Raw genomic sequence first — 15,751 nt, 5'->3', positions numbered from 1 at the left:
AATCCATCAGTTCTGAGCTGTGCTTTTGGTAGGACAAGTAAAAGAGAAGACTAAGCACAGGAGAAGGAATGTTTAGTTGATTTTATTATGATTTTGGAGAATGTCAATGATGTTTTTATAAGGAATCAGGAGAGGGATTCAGCTCCATTAGCTGTATTGATTGTGTGTCATGACTGTATTGAGAACTTAGTGTGCTCATGCAAAGATACCTACATGTGGGTCTTTGTAAGAACTGAATACCAAGAATATAAAATCTCATGCTGCTGGTTTAAATCCTTACTCAGTTGACACTGGTAAGAGCTTTGCCACAGACTTCAGTCAGATTAGGATTTCACTTTTTGTGCTCTATACAGTACTTTGTATCCAAGCATTTTGTTCAGCTTGCAGATGATGATAATGCTTTAATTAAAATTTCCTACAAGCTCTTGAATTAACTCCCCTATCCATCTGTTATTCCACTAATATCCCAGATAATGTCTTACAGTAGCTCCCAGAGAGTGTGGAAATAAAAAAGTGGTATCATCATTTACTGTTGAGTAGTGAAGTACAATGCAAGCATTAAACTTTTCTAAGGGCTCCTACACCCTGAAGTAAAGGATGGCACTGAGAGCCAAGTCCAAAAGGTGTGAGCAGGTATCTCCACACATCACTGTGCAGTGCCTTATGGAAAATAATGAGCTGGATCTCAAAAGCAGTACATCTGCCTGTGTCCCTGAGACAGTGTCCCTTAGTTTAGGGACAGCCCCATGTTAGTGCAGTGGCATTGCCCAGCACTGGAACAAGCTGGTTTAGTGCTTGTTGGGCTATTTTGGTACCACTGCACTGTAGAATGGGAGTGTGCTTTAAATAGAAAATATCTATAAGATACTTTTTAATAATGTCCTCTGCTATTTTTTGTGATGTATTTTATTTTGAAGAGCTTTTTTTCCCTCTTTCTGAGCTAAGAAATTGTGCCAGAATAATAAGCAAGAGCACTCCTAAGACTGGAAGTGAATGCAGTGAAAAGAACAACTTGTTATTTAAATAAGTTTGCCTGAAGGGGCAATTTCTAAATTTTTAGTAAAATTCCATTCCCTTCCTTCATGTTAATTAAATGAAAGCTGGGGGATAGGAGAGCATAGCATGGTAGTGTGATATATCTGGGGCCCAGCTCAAGAAACAAAAAGTCATTTTACCCCCCCTTGGCTTTTTATTGAGTGCTGTGATATTTCATTTTCAATAATGAGCTGCTTTTATGCAAAAGTTTTCGGTCCTACTAAATGGAAGGAGGAACATGTTGACAGGAAACAAAAATTGCATAATCTCTGCAGAAGTCTATGACTGAATCACTGCTCTGTTCAACCCTGTGCCATTTGATATGGCATCAGGAGGTTTCTTTCTTCCACTGACTTGAATAAGAAAAGGATAAATGACCACTGCCATTAAGGCATCAGGGCCACATTTGTCTCAGTTATAAATTATCCCCATACTAAAAAGGGATTAAATAGAGCATGTTTATGACCTCCAACAAAATCTTCTAGGGAGATCATGTTATCCTTGGAATCAGTCTTTCCAGGCAGTCTGGTGCAGTGGGTTAACGCAGTAGCAATATTTCTCCAGGTTTTCCCCCAGTTCTCTTCTTCACACTTGGAAGCAGTGACTTCTGGCTGCTTTGTGCTGGACCACATGCAGACACAGCAGGAGGCTCTTGGCTTCTCTGATTGCATCTGCTGTCCAAGCAACTGCTCCTCACTCCCTGAGAGGAAGACACAGTGGGCAAATAGAAATATTTTGCAGGCCAGATGGGGCTAATGGACCACAAACTGGAGCATTCTGACCAAAATGCATATTTAATTGCAGGTTGTTTCTTGAATTTCTGGCATGCACTGTGCTTGACTGGTTTCTGGTGACCAGATCTAGTTTTGCATTTTTCCTCTCCTGATCATGTCAGTGTTATTCAGAGGCACTCAGACTTTCCAGGAATTGCTTAATCCCTTCTGAGATCAAACATATATAGTTCAGGTAGTCCTCAAGTAGTGCAGTTGTGTTAAGTGGCTCCCCTACAGTATATAACTGTTGTCACATCCACTGTGGTAATTTCTGGAAAAATGTGCTTTGATTGTTTCTGTTCCATTTTCTTGTGGTTTTCACTCAAAATCTTGCCTTTGTGTATCCAAAGGAAAGTTAGTGCTGCTTGTCCAAAATGTGAGTAATTTCCCTCAGGCCTGTGTTTTTGCACTTCATACCTTTAGGAGCAATTCTCTAGATTTCACCAGCTAAGTGGGGGCTGATTAGGGTAACATGTGTAAGAGGTATGCCAGGAATGACAGGGTAGCTGGTCTTTGTTATCCAGTTGTTTTGGGTTTTTTTCTTTTTTTATATACTCTGATATCCTAAAATTAGATCTCTGTTGCATTTGTTACATATACATCTGAGACCCATAACATTTGTGGACTTCTTTCAGAATATCCCTTGGACCAGATTTATTTCAGTGTTACAGCCTGCTTCTCAACATTTTCCCTGTTGTTTATTTAAACAAGAGATGCTCCTTTACCTACTCAGTCAAGTGATAGTGCAACTCTTAGATCTCTTGAAGCAGTTGCTGCTGCACTCTGAACGAGCAGTAGTATAATTTCATTAGTGGAAAATAAACCCTTTTTAAGTAAGTGCGGTATAAAGTGTTATGTAAGAGGAAACATTTAATGAGCAGATGCTTAAAATTCTGTTTATATTGTATGCACATGGCCAGTTAAGTTTTTCTTGGCCCCATTGTGTAAAAGAATATGTCTGTCTTAAGTAAGGAGTGTATTTGTTTTTCTAATATTCTCATCATGCTGGAACTAACATACTTGACATTGCAAAGTTTTGAGATTCTCCAAGAGCACGTTTTTAGAATACTGTAGAGACTACATATACAGAAACAAGAGTAAGCACATTTAGGTTGAAGATGGCTTAGTTATAAAATTTGTTTGCTTAAAAACATTTCCAATGCCTTCTGATGATGTCTGTGGCTAGGCCAATGTCTTCTCCCTTTCTCTCCAGGCAGGACACCAAGAAAGGAGTTTATAAGACAGGATATAGTTAAGGATCAGAGTCCAGATCTATCAGAAAGTTGGTAGTTATCTGTGTTCAATTAAGACACCATAGAAGAAGGAGCCTAGCATATGAGGCATCAAGATGTCAACCATAGCAGAGGTCTGGAAAAAATTTCCTAAGAAGGATCATAATGGCCAAAGACACCCAGACAAGATGTTGTCTTGACTGGTAAGATGATGCCAAGGGTCAGACCACCAAACTAAAAGAAATGAGATCAGACTGAGAACTTAAGTTATGGCTAAAATCCAGCCCTCCAAAGGAATTAATCAGATGAGGTTTGGAAGACTTTGTCTGGGAAAAGAGATGTCTTCTCTGCCTTTAATTCTCCAGCTGTTATAAAGGAGAAGCTTACGCCCTTTCATTAGAAATGGAGTATGTGCAGCTCAGTTGTGCAACAGTACCAGTGTGTGTGTATGAAACTGATGTGTGTTGCAGCTTTTTAGTGGACTCAGGCCAAAGCTTGCTCTCAGTCAGCAGATCTGTGGGCAAATGTGTCTGCTGAGCTGCTGAACATTGTGCCGGTCCCACCACACTTGGCTCTATTCACCTGTTACCTAAACTGTGCTTATCCAGTGAGTCACCCCTACACAGAACAGGCCTTGAGTAAATGTCCTGTTCAAGTTCTCTTTATAGCAGTTTCTAAAGATGAATCTGCTCCTGAGGTAAGATATGCAGCTGTTTTTCCATAGGTAGTGGATGAAATGTTTTTCCATATGAGTGTATAAAATCTTACAGCCCATGAATTGTGAGCTATCTATGGGTGACCATGCTCAGATTGTCAGCAGTGTAGGAAAGATCTTGTAGGAGGTCAAACTTTTGAAAATACCTAAAACCGATTTTTAAATTATAGCCAATGTACTATCCAATAGTATCTGAAGTATTAAAAATAGGTTGGAAATGGAACACAGTCTCCTAATCTTTAAAATCAAGTGGACAAAATGGTTATAATATTGAGAGGTATGAGTCAAATGGGAACAACTCAGCGATTTTTCTCTCTCTTCAGAAAACCTGTATAAGATGAACCTCCTAGGCAGGCCTAGCCAAATTCTTTTCTGTAGATACAAAAATGCTGCTAGCAAGGATTTTTCTTGCTATTTTCTAAGTCCATGAGAGACTTTTCTCTCTCACAGAAGAGGTAGCAGGGAATGTAAACAACCAAGCCAACTGCAACCTTGAAAAGTCTTGTTTATGGTATAGTAGAAAAATATTTTGACAATGGATGTTTTAGGATTTTAGCCAATCACCCCAAGGGGTGGCTGGTCCTTTCTCCAATTAGACTATGAAGAAAAAAGTCTGTACAAGAGTTTGTAAAATAATTAAATAAATCAATCTTGCTGCACAATTCCTGCCTGCTGGATCTTCTCTCCTCCTCCTCCCTATGGCTGCAGGATACAGTGACAGACCCTAGGGCCTAGGCCTGCGGTAATATTTTTCTTTCCTACATATGACCCACCAAGTCATTATTGTATCTAGTGCAGCCCTTTCTTTGCCCTCTAACACCAGAAAAAATAGGAAGCCATAATCTAGTCACCTCCACTTGTTCAATTAAGAAATAGCTTGTCTAATCATGGAATGTGCCAAGAGATTTTAGATAACATTTTTTCTTGCCACAACCTGTACATTCATTCCTGTCCATGTAAAGCTTTCCAGGAAAAAGATTTTCACATTCTGCATGCCAAGACTAATAAAAATTTGAAACAAATTCTTTGTAGGGTTTTAATTCCGGTTTGCTTTTCTTTCCCTTTCTCTGATCTTAACAGTTTCCTCTAAAAGCATGCTTTTTGCTCTTTATGCAGACTGTATGTGGATGGACCTTTTGGAAGTCCCTTTGAGGAATCCCTGAACTACGAGGTCAGCCTCTGCGTGGCTGGAGGTATTGGAGTTACACCATTTGCATCCATACTCAACACATTGCTGTAAGTGAGCTTAAGCCTTTAAAGCATTTTGCCCCAATTTACAGCAACAGTGCATGTCAGAAAGGCTTTGAGGGTCTTAGAAAACTTCCACTGGTATAAGCTAATGGTTCCTTGAAAAGATGTAGAGGACTGGGATGTCCCTGAAGGGCATAAATCCTCTCATACCAGCTGTGTAACCCAAAGAGTTGTGGCAGAGATGTGCCAGTGATGCACCTGGATGGGGACAGTGTCACCAGCCTTTGTATCCTGCCACCAGCCTAACCTGTGATTAATGTGGTCACAGCCCTTCAGCAAGGCTTGTTCCCCTAGTCCCAACTTAGATGAGGCTGTGTGCTATGAGAGTTTTTGGGAGTCAGACAATTGTGACAATCTTTTCTGCTGGAAATGCAGGGCCAGCTCTCCTGGTTTGACTTTTGTAAATGTCTAAGCTTGATGTTTTAATAGGAAGGAATCAACCCGAATTCAGGTAGCATGCAGATGTTAACTCCATTTGAAAAGTTTAAATTTTAGATATGCATTTTTCTATTTTTTCCCTTCTTGTCTTTTTCTCTCTCTCTTCTTAAATTTTATTTTAATGTAAAGCCTTTCACATTCTATGCAGATTAAACTTTTCACCTCTTGTTCTTCTGTCACATTGACAGCATGGTTCCCACCAAATCTTATGCTGGTGAAATAGGCTTGCTTTTATGATTGCTATTGATTTTTTATTTGCTAGAGTTATTGGTTAAGAGCTCCAGTCACAGGTTAAGCACCCCTGTTTCAAAGGCCCAGTATAAACAGCAGCCAAAGCAGCAAACCTTCCCTGAGAGGCTGAGAGGCTAACTGGCTTTGGGAGGGCTTTACAATGCACAACTAAAGCATTTCTTCCAAGATGAACTTGCCAATGGTCAGGTCTAACTCCAAAGTGAAGTGTGGAATTTAGATGCTGTACACGTTCTTCTGTCCTTAACCTGGGCTGGGCCTGACAGTGCTAAGTGCTACTGAAAGTTACTAGCCTCATGTGTCTCATAGTGCTGCAGCCCCCAAAGACCATCTTGGGCTCCCTCATTTTCTTTTCTTGAAAGCATATGGATCATCCTCTCAAAACCAGGGTAAATTTTTGCTGAAAGCCTGGGGCTCAGGTGGATAAAATGACTGTTTTCCTTGTGATGGATTATCCCTGGTAGTGTTTAGCAGAAATGTCACGGAACACAAAGATGGGCCAGCAGCAGGTAATTAGATATTTTCCTCTACCAGTGTGTTATCAGAGGCTGTAGGAATTTGCACAGACACTGCAAGAAAATGGTAGTGTCCAAAGGATTTTGCAATGTCCTTTTATCTACATAAAGCCATAAATTGACTTCCAAGGAGCTAATTCCATAACCTGCCTTTGTAGCCACTCTTCCCCTTGTGCACTGTACAGTATACAGGGGAATCATTCTGGGGAAAAGTTAACAGTCTTAGTCTGCTTCCCTCCTCAGTATTTAAACATCAACAAGGCACTGGTTTAGTGGATGATCTGCGTGTGTCTTTGCCCTGGCTTGGAAGCAGATATTGGCAGGTATGAACATGCAAACTGCCTCATGATGCCAACGCTGCAGAGCAGCCAGGCCAGTCCTGCTGTGTCAAGGACACACAAGTCTAGGAGAGGTCCACAGCCTGTCCTTGAAATCTTGTTTCCTGCTCTGTTGTTTTCCCCTTGTATGTACATAATTTGATTCATGCCCCCGCCCTTCCCTCCACTTAGCTGTTGAACCCTATGCCCTATTTTAAGAAATTATAGCGTACTTTAAGGAAAGATAGAGGCTTTTATGCACAAGGGTCTGTAAATAATGGCTGTTATGGGCAGTGTAACACAGAAATATGCAAGAAATGTTGCATATAAGTGGTTGTAATGGGGGATTGCACCTCTACTGTGCAATTATATCCTGCTGGAGGTAGATGCAGGCATATGTGTCTGGGGTGCTATTTTAAATCTATGCTGGACTTGTCTGATGAAGTTTGCAGTCCAGCCTCTTTGGCCAGCTGCAGTGTTTCATCACTGAGAGTGGTGTTTTGTTACTGAACTGGGGCATTTCAATGCAAAATGCCTTGCATTTTTCTCTTTTTTTATCCCTTTTTATGGTGAAAGGCACTTAACTTTCCTTGCTGCTGCTTACAGTTCTCTTGTCACATCTGACCAGATTGTGACCCTTCCTAAGGGCTTGTCTTAGTTTAGGCAGTCAGAAAGGGATGGAGAAAATCCTGTTTGGCAGGTCAGCAGTTTACAAACCAAAAAATTGAAATCAGGACTTGAAAACCACTGTATTCCCCCAGTCTGAAAGCACTTTCTTTACTCTCTCTGGGGAGTTTACATGAAAGATGAGTGCTCACTTCTACGTGCTGCTGAGGTGCTGCTGATGTGTCCATCCTTGCCTCTCAGGGGAGGGCTGTGGGGAGGCAAGACACTGGTTGGAGCCATCACTTATATAGATCTATTATCCCTATACCCTTGCTGGATATGCCAGCAGCTAGAGTTTGGAATAAAGCACAGTGGGTATGGTGAGATGTATCATGAAACTTTTCCCGGAGGTTTGGCTCCTGGGATTGGCATTTGAAGTGCACAGGATATGGCCTTCCCTATCTGAAAATTATATTAGGAGGAAAAGGAGGAAACTGTGCACTGACCATTCCAGTGATCAGAACAACAAAAAACAGTGTTGGCTAACTAAGAAAATGCTTCCTGAATACATGTGCTTTATTTCAACTCATTACTCATCAGGATATTTTTTATTTCTGTTTTCTTTTCCAGTTCATTCAAATCTCCTTCCTTTGTGCTTATTTGTGTTTTAATTGATTTAGAAATCTGACATGAGAGTCCTGTTTTTCTAGATGCAATGCCGGAATCTGCCCATGGCTGCACTTTATCTACCAGCATTTTCTGAAGTCTGTAATATATCACACAGTTCCATAACACAATGGAGCTCTGATTTGATTTGGTCTTTGTGATTTTGCTACAGTATTAATTATAACCAACCAGAGCCTTTCAAATATAAAGGCAGAATTAAGTCCTGCCATTATTGCATTTGTCAATATTTTCCACTTACGGGCTGCTTTATAAACCTAATAAAGCATAATAAATACACTTGAACTTAGAATGTCTCCTTTGCTTTGAAATAAAAGTTTGATGATGATACATGAAGTCATTTTTGCTCCTCCAATCATCTGTGTAGCTGACAACTTCCTAGTGTGGAAGCACTAGTATCTGTGATGGCTGTTAGCTCTGTGCTAGAGATTGAATGTTCTCAGGATCATCCAAATAGGCTGTGTTGGTCAATTCAGTGTCTGATGTATCATAGCTTGAAGAGCAACTTAGCAGTTAGCTTCTAATGGAAATTCATGTTTCCATTAATGAATATAAGGCATCCTAATTAATGTTTCCCTTTAAAATTATAATTTTGAACTACCTACACATTTTATTTTCAAGTGACGGCTGGAAATGCTACAAGCTCAGAAGACTCTACTTCATTTGGGTATGCAGGGACATTGAGTCTTTCCGCTGGTTTGCAGATCTGCTCTGTATGTTGCATAACAAGGTAATGGGTGTTGTTTGGAGGGATCTTGACAACTTAAATGCAAGGTATGCCCACACCACACACCTGGCATTCTATACAACATGGCAGCCTTGCTCAAAACAAATGAGTTCCAGCAGTAGCTTGGGCTGCCTGATCCAGGCTTCATTTGTTTTTGGAGCTGCACAAACCAGTTTGAGTATCCATCACCAACGTTTCATTGCAGCATAGCCATGTTCCAGTAGCCTGGGCACTTATCTGTGTCCAGACTACTTTATGAGACAGAAGGAGCAGCACGTGCATTCTGGGAAGTTTTGAGTGGCCCTTAGTCATTTGGCTAGTAGACAGATTGAGAAGGGAGTGGGATTTACAATTCCAAGTGTATTTTAAGAGCCATGTAGCTTCCTAAAATAATATTTTTTACACAGCATGATGTGCAATATTCACAAAGGGGTGCTGTGGAAGCACACCCTCTTCATTAAAAAGCTTACTTCACTGATGCTGAAACCCATGTCCCTCAGCATAGTAGGCATAAGTGACTTCACACTTAGATTAAGAAAAAGAATATTATTTCACTAGCTGTTTTTATCATCCTCCCAGCTTTGGCAGGAGAATCGGCCAGACTATATAAATATCCAGCTGTACCTCAGTCAAACAGATGGAATACAGGTATGTGGCCAAATGTTGTTTGTAAACTAAACTAGACCTTGGAGTAATAGGCGATGCAAACTGTCAGTCAAAGGCAGAAGGGGATTACTGCAGATGGTAAAAACAGGAGATGAGGCCATAAACTCGGGTGACTGATTCATTAATAGAGCAAGAGAGCCAGTTCATCCCCACAGCATTAAGAGAGTCTAGTGCAGTACCCTTAACTTGATTAGGTGTGGGCAGAAATCCATATCTTCCTTTTCTAGGAACGAGGTCCTTCCAGGCCAGGCCACAGACCAGACAGTTGGCCGTGTTCGATGGGAAATATGCATTGTTTCTGGGCTAAGAACCAAACCAGAATAGTTCTAGGAACTTGCAAGCTCAAATCTTCTTTTCCCATATATATTTTGAAAGAATCTAGTTATTTTTAAAAGCTTTTTATTTCATTGCCTCATAAATAGATGAAAGGTAGAAATTTCTTGATGTGTAAGACTGAAAATGATACTGAGCTGTAAATTGTCATGTATTGCCAATGACAAGGCTGGGCTAATTCCCCAAATCTTGGCATCTTCTGTAACTATTTATGCTTGCAATCTTCATTTTATGTTATTTAGCCCATAAGCCTAGGTACAAGTCTTTACTGTGCCGTGTCAGGAAGCTTTCCACTGACTACAGGGTGCCCAAAGACAAGCCTGACAATAACTGCAAAACATCAAATGCAGTGAGAAACCATGCCCAAAGGATTTGGATCTGCCTGGTATCAGGTGGAGATAGCATAACATTCACAGCTCTGGTAGGAGCACAATCCCATAGTTTAAATGATGTGATAGCCACAGTAGTTATGACTATGACAAATGTAATGCCTGGACAACATATGTTGATTGAAATGGACTGCTTGAAAATACCTGATTGATGAAGCTGGTGTGTAACTGTTAGGTTAAAATTAAAACTGGAAGCAGGACTGCAATGCAATGAGGTAGTGAAAGTGAAGTAATAGCCAATTCAAAGGGAGTTTTCTGATACTATATAATGTACTACTACTGCATAGTGATATTAATCAAGCAGCTGCCGAATTTATTTAAGTCAGCTTTTTGGTTGAAGTCTTTCTTTAAAGTCACTTTTTTTTTGTGGCTGTTGAACAAAACTGCCATGAAGCATAATGCTGCTCATAATTGCTCAAGGAGGAGTTAAGTCTCCATGGCCATACAGGTGGTGTGTTCACTGGTGTTAGTCCAAAGTGCTGACTGCTACCAAAATCAGGGCAGTTGCATGTCATGCTCCCTTTGTGCAGCAGCCCTTGTGCCTGTGTGGTAAGAGCCCAGCCTGCAGCAAATGCCTCTTGTCTATAAAAGCCCAGAGGAGGATGAGTTGGCCAGGGCTGTGTTTGCATTGGTATGAGGAATGTTCCAGGTTGTTCAGCAATGGGGGGAATGTGGGAGCCTAGATAACATGTAACTCTGCCTCTTGCTGTTGCATTAGGGCACCAAACCCAGGGTTGTGCCCTGCAATGGGAAGGCATTTCACCTTATCAAAATGCTGGTGAGTTAGTGCTCTGGAATGGATTGGGTTCCATCTGGGGAGCAGTTTTGGCTGCTTTCTGCTGTTACAGCTGCTGTTACAGCAGCTCAAAACAGCTGGCAAACTACTCTCAGGGAGAAAAGTAAGATTTCCCTTGTTACTTTTTCAGATGTAGTCATCTTAATAGTTACTTGTACAAAGTTTGAAAAAAAAGAAACTTCAGACAGAAATATGATTTTTGCATCAGCAGCATTTCTTCCAGCTTAGCATTAAAAACCGGTGTGGGAATGAGTAATAGGAGCATGGTTATTGTTTTATGGCTTAAATAAATTGGTTTAAAAGTAATGTGGAAATTAATGAGCAGCTGCATGAGGAACAATGTATAACAAACACCAAGGAGAGCCATCGAAAAGGTACTGAGCAGAGATATTGGTACATAAGATGGCTGCAGTTCTCATCACAGCTGTGGTACTTGTGCTCAGGTTGTGCACCTCAGCACCCTGGCAAGTCAGCCAATAGCAGAAATGGGAGCCCTGGGTGATATGAGGCAATTTGCAAACCAGGCAGAATGGAGTTTTTTGTTTCTTGCAGAAAATAATTGGGGAAAAATATCAAGCTTTAAACTCCAGGCTTTTGATTGGACGACCCCGGTGGAAGCTCCTGTTCGATGACATAGCAAAGTGCAATAGGAGGTAAGTGCTTGTCCACTTGAAGGATGCCACAGTTTGATGGCTGGGGATATCTGTTTCTAGCTGTGTTTGTATGAAAATATTTCTGGGCTTTATCTTGCTGAGAGATAGCCTATACAAACAGAAACACTTTTTTTTATACGCTCAAAGCAATTCAGCTTTTCATGAAACTGAGATGTTCAGTGGCCCAGAAAATAAAAGGAGCAGATTTCCATCTCACTGCACAGAGATTGCCTATGTTCTTGTCTGTGGCAATGTCTTACTTTCAACATATGCTGTTTTTTTATATAAAGTTACATTTCTTAAAATTGTTGATTCATGATTTGTAATGCTAGTTTACAAACAGAATTCCCAAGGAAATATTTGAATTACCTGTATTGTTTTTATTCAGAAGATGTATTGTCTTTGGATATTACTAGCTATTTTTTATTCTCTGTTAAGACCTTGCAATGCCTTTTTACTGTGCTAGGAAAGCATATTATGATCTGAAACAAGACAAGTATAAACCAGAAAAGACATGCAATTAGACTGTGGAATGTCTTTGTCCAGATCCGACTTTGTTGGTTGAGTATTTTACCCCCTACTGGCAGTTTATTGCCTCAAAAGCTGATCTGGAAGAAGAGACTGTGTGAATCTTCCCTAGTCCACTTCTGGCAAAGTCAGTGGTGTGGGAGCAAACCCTGCCGAGTAGCTGTTGATCTGTGTGCATCAGGTTGAGAGGTGCTCAGCAGAACTTTCCCTCAAGAACTTTTTGTCCTCTCTTGCACTTGCAAAGTGAAATCTGCCCATGGCTTGTTGACTCTTCTCTTCTGAGGCTAAATATGACTAGGGGACACTGAGGCCCTGGCTCTTGGGAAATACTGAGTGCCAAATGTATCACTGTGGGCAGTGTGAGCTGCTGACAATACTTGTCTTGGATTCAGGTCATAGTAGATGTTGTGAACAGGATGCCCCAAAGGCTGCTAGGTCTCGAGTAGAATTTTCACACTTAGAGAAGGGGTTTAGATTAAAGAACCATGGGAAAGAAAGCTTCAAAGAAAGAAAGAAAAAAAGAAGGAAAGAGAGTTAGAGAACAAAGCTGACTTTCTGGATTCAAAGATCTCTGCATAGAGGACTGTTGACCTTTTATGCTCCATTCTAATGTCTTTTTTTGTTTAACTATGTGAGTGCAGTTTTAAAAGATGAAAATGATGATGTTCCTACCACTTTCTTCCAAGGATGTAAGAGCACATAATATAGATGAAGCTGTTAGTAGTACTAGTAGTCATCCTTGCTTTTTCTTTTTTGCTTTCCATTGCATTACTCCTAATTAGTCTTCGAGTACCATTTTCTCTGCTTTTTCACATCAGGTCTTTAAATTGGGCCACCATTTTCAAGCAAGGTGTCTTTTAATACCTAAATAATGTTCTGACTCTTTTGATTACCTTGCTACGATCTAGAATTTGTCACCCTTTGTCATATCTTTATCAAGGTTTATACAGCTCTGTACCTATAGATGTAGTTACTTGTAACAATGCACAGTAGTGAGGCCTTTAACAACCTCAGCGGTCCCACAGAAATTTACCTTTTGTAGGTAATTATTCTCTGTATTTCCTTGGATGAGATGGGAACTTCAGTTTTTCCCTTCAGTCCAATTTCCAGGTCTGCTACTAGCTTTATTTCAGTTCTTATTTCTCTGTAACTTTCCGCCTAAGTGTCCCTGCTGCTATACGGAGACCAAAATAACCAAACTAAAGCAAAACAGGTCAATCAAGTTGTTTCCAACATCTGGTGCCAGTGTTCAGGCTTTCACATTTGCAATCATCCCCTTGGGCTTGTTTATGGGCAGCCAAGATATTTTCTAGTTTTTATCTTGTGATTTTAGGAAAAGCTGCACATAAATAAACAGGCAGCTGGCAAAGCTCTCACTGTGTAGCTGTCTGATTGCTGTGTGCTTTGTGAATTGTTGCTGTTGTTGCTGTTTGGGTCCCAAATAAGCAAAGTCCATTTGTAAGTGTCTGAGCTTTGCCAGACCTTCGCCAGACCTTCAGAGCGTGACATGGGACAACCCAGCATCAGGTTCCTGATCCCTTTTTTTTTTCTGGAAAAGAGGAGCAGACGTATGCCATCTACTGTTCCTATTTCACATGACACCTGCAGACCCAGCAATCTGCGTTGGAATAGTTACGTAATAAATTACTGGTCTCTTTTTTTCATGCTTTTTGTGGGGGAATGGAGCAGCAGCCTTGTTCCCGTTCAGTTGTGTCCTGGATGAAAAGCTTGCACCATGCTCAGTTTGCTTAAGTCAAATGGGCATGTGCTTTCTTCCATGTAGAGAACGACCTAGAAAAAGACATGAATACCGGTAGGAGAAAAAGGCAGGGAACACAATGATACATTTCTCATGTGCTGTAATGGAGAAACCTCTCTCTAGGAACAAACGTGGGATTTAAAACAGGAACATTTCAAGTCCTGTCTCTGTCCTCTCGATGTAGCAAAGTATTTCACCTCTCTCAACTCCTGCTGTTCATAAAATGGATGTAAGAATATGTGCTGACCTGCTCATCCCATAGGAACACTGAGGAGTTACGTGCTTTGTGCTCTGAATGAGTAAATCCTGTATTGAAGTTTGTAATTATTACAAAGAATGGCCTATGGCATCGTTTCCTTAACTGTAAACATGTTAATGGTATTAATGAAGATTTTCAGATGCAGGACTACACAGCTGCCTGTTTTCATCTAAGCCACAAAGTGAGCCTTTGTCCCAAACAAGTGATAAACAGTTAAAGCCCATCAGCTCAGGGTAGGAATGTGCTGCTCTGTGTAGCAGCTTCCCTCAGCCACCTTCCTGCTTGTGTTCCAGCATCCAGGCAGGAGCCAGTTGAGGCAAGGAGGGAGGCATCTGCAGGCAGGGACACAGGGGAGGAGGGTAGATGGTAAGTGAAGGGGTGTCCAGACTAGATGCTGATGCTGGGTATCCTGGGAAGGAAGTCTGAGAGCCTCTGGCTCACTGCACAGGACAGTGACTCCGATGGGTTTCAGGAGACCTCCTTAGCCATGGGTCTCTTGTGTGACTTCAGGCAAATCATTTAACCTTCCTGTGATTCTGATTACTAGCCAAAAATTCTGTATGTCTTGGAAGGATGTTGTTGGGATGGGAATACACTGGCAGTATGTGCTGCTTAGACATGTATTTACTTTGTTGGCTATTTATATGTAATGAAAGAGAGAGGGGCAGCCGAACTCTTTGGGGTTTGTTTTATCAGTTCACTGTAGTAACTAGACTAAAGAAAAAGAAAAACAAAAGAACCCCAACAACAACATTAATTCTTTCAATTAAATACACAGTAGAAGACAGAGTCTTGCTGGCAGCTCATGAATCCTTTTTCTCCAGTGTGCACAGATTAGAGGGAGTTCAGAGTCTGCAAGTGCTGAGGAATCTTGTTTGAGAGCAACAAGCAACAGCGCTCTCATTATTGCTGCAAATTCAGCCACCAGCACAGCACCCCTTGCCATTAAAAGGAGTACTGCCAGGACAGGAAAGCTTAATAGATAAACATAAGGGTGAGAAAAGTATGATTTATGACTTTACCATAGATTGATATGAGAGATGCTGTCATTGAAGGCAGTTAAAATCAGTGTTGTAAGGTGCCTGCACAAGGACACCACTGCAGTTACCTGCATAACTTTGTGATGCTTTTCAATGTTTGAGTGCTCAGTTGTACCATGCCAGTGTTGCTGTGCACTGGTGCAGCGTGCACTGCCGTGCTATTCCAGCAGCTGCCTGACACCAGACATGTACACTTGGCAGTATGCGTCGAAGATTTCTCCTTGTATTAGTTCCCTCCTCTCATCAAACACATGCACAGGGAGCTTTAAACTGAGTTTGATTATCCTGCATGTGCTAAAATATTGTATATTAAGTAGTTACTGGATAAAATACTGAAATAGTCCAGGAAGAAGGGTCCAGAACCCAAATCTCCAGCCTCTTGGTGAGTGCTGTAGATCACAATAGTTAGAGCCATGTTGCCTCTCATATGCTTTTTCTTCATCCTAGTAAATCTTTAAGATCTTTTTCTAGTAGTAGTGGCACAATTTTAACAGGAAGAGGATGATTTTTTTTTCATGGTACAGAAAAGGCAGCACTGCATTGTCTTTCCCTGCTCCTTCCTTCCCTCTCCTCATCTTTCAAAAAAGGGAAATGGTGACTATTGTGAATTGCTCAGTCCTGCTGTGGTGGATGTGTTTTGTTCTGATGCTGGCTACAGTTCTGAGCCCTCAGATGTTGTATGACTGTGAGTATGATTTACAGCCTATTTTTAAGGCGACCAGAGAGCAGAGCTGTTGTCGGTAGAGGGATGTGAAAAAGTCAGGTTAACTAATGAAGGCAGGCCAA

At 41.0% G+C, this 15,751-nt stretch overlaps 1 protein-coding gene across 2 annotated transcripts in view; it reads left to right on the top strand.

The window, feature by feature from the left end:
- Positions 1–15,751, top strand: part of NOX4 (NADPH oxidase 4) — a 113,688-nt gene that overhangs the window by 86,198 nt on the left and 11,739 nt on the right. For both annotated transcript variants that reach the window (XM_032099126.1, XM_032099127.1), the window contains 4 exons: positions 4,872–4,991; positions 8,437–8,545; positions 9,122–9,190; positions 11,279–11,379. In XM_032099126.1, the coding sequence (XP_031955017.1) occupies positions 4,872–4,991; positions 8,437–8,545; positions 9,122–9,190; positions 11,279–11,379 (399 nt within the window). The remainder of the gene's footprint in view (positions 1–4,871; positions 4,992–8,436; positions 8,546–9,121; positions 9,191–11,278; positions 11,380–15,751) is intronic.

This window comes from Corvus moneduloides, chromosome 2 (genome assembly GCF_009650955.1).
Source record: "Corvus moneduloides isolate bCorMon1 chromosome 2, bCorMon1.pri, whole genome shotgun sequence".
Lineage (NCBI taxonomy): Eukaryota > Metazoa > Chordata > Aves > Passeriformes > Corvidae > Corvus > Corvus moneduloides.
The sequence above is the reverse complement of the archived record's forward strand: the minus strand, read 5'-3'. Positions and strand labels throughout refer to the sequence as shown.